At 50.2% G+C, this 9,515-nt stretch overlaps 2 protein-coding genes across 2 annotated transcripts; both read left to right on the forward strand.

Moving 5' to 3' along the window:
* The first annotated feature begins 1,001 nt into the window (after positions 1 to 1,001).
* BKA55DRAFT_158002 (cyclin-like protein) lies at positions 1,002 to 3,536 on the forward strand. The gene is made up of 4 exons (XM_046184968.1): positions 1,002 to 1,271; positions 1,398 to 2,477; positions 2,530 to 3,069; positions 3,125 to 3,536. Exons 1-4 carry the CDS (start codon positions 1,260 to 1,262, stop codon positions 3,410 to 3,412), a joined length of 1,920 nt encoding a protein of 639 aa, XP_046054765.1. The 5' UTR covers positions 1,002 to 1,259; the 3' UTR covers positions 3,413 to 3,536.
* A 3,752-nt stretch (positions 3,537 to 7,288) lies between these two features.
* On the forward strand, positions 7,289 to 9,515 carry BKA55DRAFT_500793 (mitochondrial carrier domain-containing protein; the record flags this gene model as incomplete). The annotated part of the gene is made up of 3 exons (XM_046186771.1): positions 7,289 to 7,477; positions 7,559 to 8,734; positions 8,793 to 9,515. 3 exons carry the CDS (start codon positions 7,289 to 7,291, stop codon positions 9,513 to 9,515), a joined length of 2,088 nt encoding a protein of 695 aa, XP_046054766.1.

Genomic DNA, 9,515 nt, shown 5'->3' on the forward strand with positions numbered 1-9,515 from the left:
GTGAAACCGTACCCGTTTGGCGTGCTCAAATACTTGATACGACGCGATGAGAGGATTACGAAGAAAATCTGACCAATATTGGAGAATCGTGCAACTGACTGGAGAGATGGCTACTTAAGAAAAACAGCAATAGACTTCACACACCAATATAAGTATGATATAGCTATCTTTCCCTTTACAAGTGTCTCAGACATTACATAAACGACGTCAACGTCTTAAAGTGCTCTTCAAGTGAGACGCGACGTAAGTCTAGATAAGCTCGATAAGGCTATACTACTCTAAAACCGGTATAGCGCTTGAAAAAGCACCATCGCCGTGACGACAGGTTGGAAACGAGCCAGAGCCCTGGGGCGGCCCGTGCGCCATCCCTCACCAAGCTTAGTGAGTTTGTTCTCCTTGAACTAAAGGGCCAAAAATAACGTCGTACCTGAGAGTTAGTAGAATAAACAAACAAACAAATCTCATCTCAAGGAATAAGTGGGTACTGCTGGGGCCATCGCTCCAATCAAGTCACAGCTTCTGCTCAGCACCGGCAAGGCATGAGGCTTCCACAACCATTTACGTTGTCCCGTTGCCCGTTGCCCGTTGCACAGTTACGAACAGGATGTGGATGGATGTGCATGCTTTTCTCAGACCCAGCTCTTCGGAGGTACCTTTATTATTCCATCATCGCCGCATTCTCATCTGTCTTTGTTTTGTACCCTTTCATTTCCATTTTCCCTCCGACGCCTTGAGCATATAGAGCTTCTAGTGCTTCCATCATCACCGCTGATCTCAAAGAGCATCAGCTCAGTTCTACCAGGGCTAATCTCCCCCGTCTAATGCCCCCTGCGCGCCCGGGCCCCTAATCCCACGAACACCCACCAGTCCAAAGCTATTGCCTGCTGCTGTTTCTTTTGTTCCTACTGAGAAATAAAAACAACAACACCAAACACGTCTTGTTCACCAAGCTTCACTGCCGGGTTTCCTCGTTCAATGTTCGACGCAGCCTCCTAAACATATTGCGCGCAGTAGTCGATACCGAGAATTCAAGGGAAGAGTCAAAAAGGCCTAGCACTGCAAGCCACCCGTCGCCTGTCAACTGCCATCACAACTGTAACTGCTGCATCTTAGATGATAAATCAACGCGCCGACATCAACCACCAAAACATCCTTTCAGCATCCGTACGCGATCTTCACCACCAGCATCCTATTAATCGCGTTTCTTCCACATCCAACGACCTTTGTCGTTCACGCAATCCTCAATTTTGAATGTCACTATGGACGCCAGGGTATGTTATCATACACTATCTCCCTTATGAGTTACTGTTACCGTGACTTGACAGCCACCTCTCCCTTGCATAACGATGCATGCCAGTACCCGTTACAAAAGTGTAAGCTAATGTCGTATTCTACAGCCTTTTCGACCGCGTGGCGCAGAAAACGCTCCCCAGCTTCAACAATCAAACAAGTCTTCAGGAAATCTGGCCATGGCCAACACAAACACAGCAGCCGGTTTCCGTGGCCCAGCGAAGCGAGCCGCCTTCGGCGATATGACCAATGTTAGCAAGCAGGCTGTATATACTCGCGATGAAGGCAAATCGATGAAGATTTACACATCGAATGGCGTGAACAACAGCCACGGCGGCGCGCCTCTGAACAAGGAGAACGCTGTCTATAGCAAAGACTCCTTCTCTCGCCCCGCCCAAAGGTTACCCAACATCTCGTCAACACGGACCGTCCTAGAAAATAAGTCATCTGACGCGAATAAGAAGACATCACGTAACAACGTTCAAGAAACTTACGCCAGGAAAGATACCCACAATGCAACCAAAGCTCCTGCTCCGTCAGCTCAGAATGCCCCTGCTCTTCAGCCTCGTCACTACAAGAGCCAACCTCATCTCAAATCTCAGCAACAACAAGCTAGTCTGCGCCGCACCCAAAGCAAGCAGTTGGAAAAGATAGTGCCAAAAGCGGATGTTGAGCTGGGCTCTAAATCCTCTAATCCTGCTGTAATGTCGCTGCAGGAGGCTGATTATCCCTACGACCAAGGTGCCTATCTTGATTCTATGTATCTTCCCATCGAGACTGGTGTCGACCTGGATATGCTTCAGAAGGAGGAGTATCCCGAGTCACACATCAAGCTGCCTGAGATATCCGAGGAAGAACCCATTGTTCCTATCTCTTATGACGCTTCTGTTCCTGCCATGTCAGAGCCTGAAGAGTGCTGGGAGGAGGCTGATGACGAAGACTTTGATGATCAGGATCAAGCGTACACAACGGCGCACTCAGCTCGCTCTCGGGATATGACTGCTGGAGGCGCTACAGAAATTGTTCCACTGCCTCGCGTGACAGCTCGCGTTCAGCGTGAACTTGAGGACGCACGTGAAGAGGTGGAGCGCACTCGCACACGAGACGAGGTTGAAGAAGAGCTCTGGGATGTCAGCATGGTTGCCGAGTATGGTGACGAGATTTTTGGGTATATGCGTGAGCTTGAGGTAAAGAGTTATTTCGTCTGTACTCTGATCCCAATACTAACAATGTTTGCAGATCAAGATGCTTCCAAACGCGCATTACATGGATAACCAAACCGAGATTCAATGGTCAATGCGTTCAGTCCTGATGGACTGGCTTGTACAGGTTCACAACCGATTTGGTCTCTTGCCCGAGACACTTTTCCTGACAGTCAACTACATCGACCGTTTCCTGTCCCAGAAGATCGTCTCAATTGGCAAGCTCCAGCTTGTAGGCGCCACCGCAATCTTAGTAGCCTCTAAGTACGAGGAGATTAACTGTCCTTCTTTGGGTGAGATTGTTTACATGGTTGACAATGGGTACACTGCCGACGAGGTCCTGAAGGCCGAGCGTTTCATGCTTAGTATGCTGAGCTTCGAGCTGGGTTGGCCAGGGCCCATGAGCTTCTTGCGACGCGTTAGCAAGGCTGACGACTACGATCTCGAAACTCGAACTCTGGCCAAGTACTTCCTGGAATTGACCATCATGGACGAGCGTTTCGTGGCATCCCCCCCTAGCTTTCTGGCTGCGGGTGCACATTGTCTTTCTCGACTCATTCTCAAGAAGGGTGACTGGGTAAGTTGGAGCTACGACTATGCTTTCAGATTACGCAGGCTAACTGGCATTGCAGACTAAGCAGCATGTCTTCTACTCGGGCTATACCTGGAGTCAATTGAAGAACTTGGTGACGATGATGATTGAATGTTGTGATCGTCCGGACCAGCACCACGCCGCCGTCTTTGAAAAGTATACGGACCGCCGGTACAAGGGAGCGTCTTTGTTGGTGCAGGAAGCTCTCGATACTGGCTTCACTCTCCCTCACCAGCTATCTCCTGTTCGCCAAGAGCTTCAAGGATATCGCGAAAGTAGTGCTGAGCTGTCGATCGCGCAGCCCCAACTCATTCCTATTGAAGGTTAAGAAGCCATCATCACCCGGTTGACTTATGCTTGTGACTGGTTGTTTCTGGTACATGGCGCCTGTCAACCTCTCGCCATTTCTTCCCTTATGCAGCTTGGTGCTGAGCATTGCGGCCTGCCACACCGGTGATTGAGGTCCTTGATTGTTGTCGTTGCGTCGATACTTGACCGGACCGGGATATGTTCACTACTTCATCCGGACCGGAATAGTAGGTGCAGCCAGCTCCGGACAAGCCCTAACTATCAACCTTAGACTTCGTCTCGACACAAGTCACGGCTTTTTCTTTTTTTGCTCTTGGTCGGGCTTTTTTTTTGCCCTAATCTCGTTCTCAAAGATGGTGGTTCTTTTTGACATGAACCCTTTACTAATACCTGGCCGGGGTTGGGCACGATGCAACAATTTAATGTGAGCAGCGACACTCCCCACATGCTACCCACCTGGACTCCTCTTCCCCATCATTCGCCTCACCTCAACCCCAGACTCTCGAGCTGGTAAGGAGAGGAAAGGAGTGGAGGGGAAAGGTACAAATACTGTATAACGACTCTGGATGACTGTTACGAATATCACGATTGTGCGACTGCGATTATATCATCTTTTTATTGCCTATTTGGCTGGTTTAATACTTCTTCGGAATTCGGCGTTGCGGGAACGGTCCCCCACCACCAACTTACATACATGCGACGGCATATATGTAATTGCAAGTGGGATATGGACCACGTACTAGGGACAAAGGCGTATGGAGGATTCTTCAGGGACCCTTGGGGGAGGCTGGGCTTCTGAGTGTAGGGGAGCTTGCGACTTCAAGCAGAAAGGAGTCGACCATAGACCAGAGCAAGTGGGATGGAGATAATGTCAGCCACCAGCCATCATCACTACTGCCACCATCGCCAGCAATCCCATAGGCTCCTAGTTTGCATTTACAGTAGCATATAGACTAGTAGAGGCTCTGGACGCGTGTATGGTATCTAATCCTCAATTCTCTTGTTTCAACATTGTCACCTGATGTTCCTTTTGTGCCGTTGATATACACGACTAGCGGCATTTTGCATATGCCGCCTCAGCCCTGGTCTGGGACATGGTTTTATCATGTTGAAGCGTTCTCTAACCAAGATGTAGACTCTCATATATAGTAGTTAGTATGGCGGGCTTTCTCAACTAGAACGTATGGCTCTCACTTGCCGATTGTCTTGGGTAAATATTGAGATAGAAAAATGTTGCTTTTTGCATCTGTTGTGCATGTGCATCTTGCAGGTGTCGCCTAAATCAGACAAGATATGTTCATATCATATGGCTTGGCATCTATATTAGTTGCATGATGATGGGAGATCTATCCAGGACTAAAAAAAAATCACCAAATCTGTCGTTAACTTTGATCACATCGAGGGGCATATATTAAGAGCGAGCTTACCCCGACCTTCTTCAAAACCCCGACTTTTCCCCACGGAGTATTCTCCTTGGCTAATGGGTACGAGCGCCCACTAACAAGACCAGAACAAGGGATGGACATTGGACTAGTCGCGGTAGAGCCCAGGGGAAAATTGCTCTGTGCTGACCGGGAATTTCCGGTATTTCGGACTCCCGCAATACAGTCGTGAGAAGTATACTCAAGTACCTACTGTTTTGTGCCAACTCCCCGCTAGCCCACGGATAAGTCAAGGTGAGAAAGTGACGGCAAGTGTTCTGATAGGCGCGCGAGCAAGCTTAGCCTTACAGGTAATGGCAAACTGGCAATGGGGTCTGCAGGGTTCCAATGGATCTCTTGATGGAGAAACTGAGGGTTAAACAATATAAAAGACATCACGGTGAAAATGGCTTCTTTCGGGGTTTCACCTTGCCCAAATTCGGTCAAAGAATAGCATTGAGCTGTGCTCGTGACCTATCCTCGAGGAAAGATTCCACTTCAAATGACCAGGTCCCAAGGCTGCGCACTAGAGAGTCCATCGGCACCATGTGACGTCCAAGAAATTGAGGGAGGGTTTCTGGAAACATGGATATTGTCCACTGCCGCAAGCGCGGGCAAACCCTCCGCGACTCCGAGTCTGGGGCACAGGATATTATGTTTAAGGTGAGAACAGGTGAGCAACAATTTGTATTAGGAGCTGTTGACAACTGTCAGGGATCATCGTTAATGACTCCCTCCGTACCGAAGAATCTGCATTACCTGCAGCATGATAGATTGCGCTACGGTCCAGCGGAACCGCGACGGTACATATGGGTTTTTCTCAACATTCTCGTGAAAGACAAGGGATTGCTCCTCGCACGTCAGAGAAGGCTGCGAGACCCGGAAGCGTAAAGGAGGAAAGTGAATTCATTCCGGCAACGAAGTATGGGCTCTAGATCCAAACTCAACCACTGGATCAAAACCCAGAAATGATAGCCTTGCCGTCCATTCACTTTGTCAATATAGCCACAGCATGAGAAGGTCTTCTGCTCAAGATCGTTAAAATCACAAAATAGCATTGACTGCTGAATCAAGCAGTTGGCGCTCCTCCGAACTCCGGTTAGGCGGGTCAGTCCTGGGGTCCATCTCCACAACGATATGCCACCCCGGGATCGGGGGAGGGAGCTTTCCCGGTGTTGCGGAAGAGAAACGGCATTCTGCTAGAGAGTGTATATTCAATGGGAATCCTTTGTACACGCTTTGTATCAGATGTCTATTCCCAATACTTAATAATAGTATAAGTTTGAGATGTTCAGAAGTCTGGCAATTGATCATGATTCCCTTGTTGAGGCTCAACTCTCAAGGCACTGACTGATATCCAGGCTCGTTAAATACCTTGTCCAGGAGGTGCCCGGGATGCGCCAACTGGGAAGGGGTCCACAGATTAGATCCATTAGAGGTGCACGCCCACATGTAGAAGAGACGATGTATCTCAAGGTACCACTGCTTGAGTGGGCAGTAGTTTCTGGGTTCTGTCATCACCGAACTTGCTTGGAGATCTTTGACTGATGCTGGTGACCTCTGTTGCTCTTGTGCCATTGGAGCGTGCTCTTGAACTTGGCAATATGAAGGGAGATTCCTAGATATTCGACTGCCAAATACTCTATCGTAAGGCAAGCTATTCAACTTAAAAAGAACAAAGAAAGAGAGCGCGCTTGCAGCGCTCCGCCCTATATCTGTCCGCTGGTCCGGACTTCAGACCACCAAAGCCCCACGTTGTTTCCTTTTCGTACAGAGGTTCGCTTCCAGCTGCCAACCGGGCTTCAGTGGAAGAAGCAAGTGCAACAGCGGTTAGTTAGGGCACTTTCGAGGTATGGAAGGGAGCTGCTGGCAATACGGAAGCTACTTTAGTAGTAAGGTACAATACACACAAATAACAGGTATTTCTAGTCATGTGCAATACTCAAAGATACTTACAGTCCAGTAACTCACCCCTCGTGGCAGGCGCAAACACGGACACACACCCGCTACAGTGCACCCCCCGCCCGGACCAACCACCGGCCTGGTCCAGTGAATAGCAAATTTATCTCATCTTTCGCTCCATCTCGAAATTCCCCAATTGACGCATTTTGCTCTCCTCTTCAGCTTCTGCTTCTCTTCGTTTCGCTTCCCTTTCGCTACGTCGATACGTCTCCGACATTCTCCCCTGCCGCTGACTTCGATCGTTCGAGGGAAATCATATCCTTTTGCACCTCTTTCTTCTTGTTAGCTTCTGCTATTTGCGTTGCTCCAGAGAATTTCGGTGTCTTCAGCCGTTGTCGGACCACTTGTCAGTGGACACACTGCGAAACCAATTCGTCTCCGAGTCGCCCCAGAAACCTCAGTTTGTGACCTGCTGAGTATCGCTCGATTATTTGCGACAACCCAATTGCTATAAACTTTATCCCTTATTTTCGGAAGTCTTCTTTACCCCTCCGATCGACTACGATATAACAATGTCCAAGCTTGCTGTGGCCAAGGAGGCCGTCAAGGAGGCCGTCATCGGCACACATGAACCTGAACAGCTTGCTGCCCACACTAAGGCGCGCTTCACCAAGCATGCTATCAAGGACCCTGAGACAGGCGAACTGTACCTCGGACCCGATGAGTTTATCAACGCTGTTGTGCCTGAAGGCGAGGATTACGTGAGTCACGCACTCGTGCTTCAAGCAAGCTGTAGCCAAGTTTGCATACTCGCAAGAACTTACTGACCACTGTCAAAACAGCACAAGATCTCTCGTGACCAATACTCCATCCTGTTCAGCGTCGCGGATGTCCATGGCAAGGGCAAAGTGAGTCTTGCAGACTGGGGTATTTTCGAGCACCTCCTCAACAAACCCGATGCCGAGTATCAGATTGCTTTCCGCCTCTTTGACGTTGAGCGCACTGGCTCTGTCAAGTATGACGATTTCCGCACGTTGTACGAGCTCAATAAGGGCCCCGACAACCTAACCTTCGACTGGGATTCCGACTGGGCCAAGATTTACATTGGTGACAAGAAGCATCGTCACCCTCTCGACTACCCTCAGTTCTGCCAGATGCTGCGCGGTCTCCAAGGCGAGCGCATTCGGCAGGCCTTCCACCAGCTTGACAAGGACGGCGACGGCTTCATCAGTGGTGAGGAGTTTGAGCGCATCATTGTCGAGACTGCCCGTCACAAGCTGTCTGAGCACATTCTTGACAACCTACACACTCTCGTCAACCTGTCCATTGGTTCCAAGATTTCATACGCCAATGTGCGCGCTTTCCAGAACGTCATTGGCGGGATGGACCTCGTTGAGCTCATCTTGCGCCGTGCCATTGGCCAAAGCAAGGATGGCAAAATCACTCGTCCTGAGTTCCTGAACGAGGCTGCCAAGCTCACACGCTTCTCTCTCTTCACGCCTATGGAAGCTGACATCCTTTTCCACTTTGCCGGTCTCGACGAGCCCTCTGGCCGTCTGGGACTCTCCGATTTCACCAAGGTCCTTGATCCTTCATGGCGCAACCCCATTTACGATGCCATCGAGGCCACAAAAGCCAAGGTTGCCGGTGGTGGGATCCTGATGGGTGTTCTGACCTCGGGTTACAACTTTGCTCTGGGTAGTGTTGCCGGTGCCTTTGGTGCATTCATGGTGTATCCTATTGATCTGGTGAAGACGCGACTGCAGAACCAGCGAGGCGCCCAGCCGGGTCAGCGCCTCTACAAAAACTCGATCGATTGTTTCCAGAAGGTCATTCGTAACGAAGGTTTCCGTGGTCTCTACTCGGGCGTGCTACCCCAGCTGGTTGGTGTCGCTCCAGAGAAGGCCATCAAGCTGACAGTGAACGATCTTGCCCGAAAGTACTTCACTGATAAGAACGGCAACATTACAGTCTTGTCTGAGATGATTTCTGGTGGTTCTGCTGGCGCCTGCCAAGTTGTAAGTTTGCCAAATAATCTCAGCCTTGATAGAAGCGCTACTAACCAGTCTACCATAGGTCTTCACCAACCCCCTCGAGATCGTCAAGATTCGACTCCAAGTTCAGGGCGAGGTCGCCAAGACCGTCGAAGGAACACCGAAGCGATCGGCCATGTGGATCGTACGCAATCTGGGTCTTGTTGGACTGTACAAGGGTGCTTCGGCCTGTCTGCTCCGTGACGTTCCCTTCTCGGCCATCTACTTCCCAACCTATAGCCATCTCAAGAAGGACTTCTTTGGCGAGTCTCCGACCAACAAGCTGGGTGTTTTGCAGTTGCTGACTGCTGGTGCCATCGCCGGTATGCCCGCTGCCTACTTGACGACACCCTGCGACGTTATCAAGACCCGACTTCAGGTCGAAGCCCGCAAGGGCGAGGCCACATATAACGGTCTGCGACACGCCGCCAGGACCATCTGGAAGGAGGAGGGCTTCACTGCCTTCTTCAAGGGTGGTCCCGCGCGTATCTTCCGATCTTCCCCTCAGTTCGGTTTCACCCTTGCCGCATATGAAGTTCTTCAGACTCTTCTACCCATGCCTGGTACTCAGAAGGAGAAGATTCCTACAGGAGTGTCAGATGCCGTGTCAACGGTCAAGGGCAGCCTGGACACTAGTCCATATGGTCGCAGCCGCAACGCCCTCAAAGTGATCCTCGATCTTGATGAGGACTTTGGCAAGGTCAAGCTTCCCAATGAGAAGGGCTGGCGATCGCTGCCCAAGATCATGGGCGGTGGTGGTCAGTAG

This window comes from Fusarium redolens (assembly GCF_020744475.1).
Source record: "Fusarium redolens strain MPI-CAGE-AT-0023 chromosome Unknown BKA55scaffold_2, whole genome shotgun sequence".
Taxonomy (NCBI): domain Eukaryota; kingdom Fungi; phylum Ascomycota; class Sordariomycetes; order Hypocreales; family Nectriaceae; genus Fusarium; species Fusarium redolens.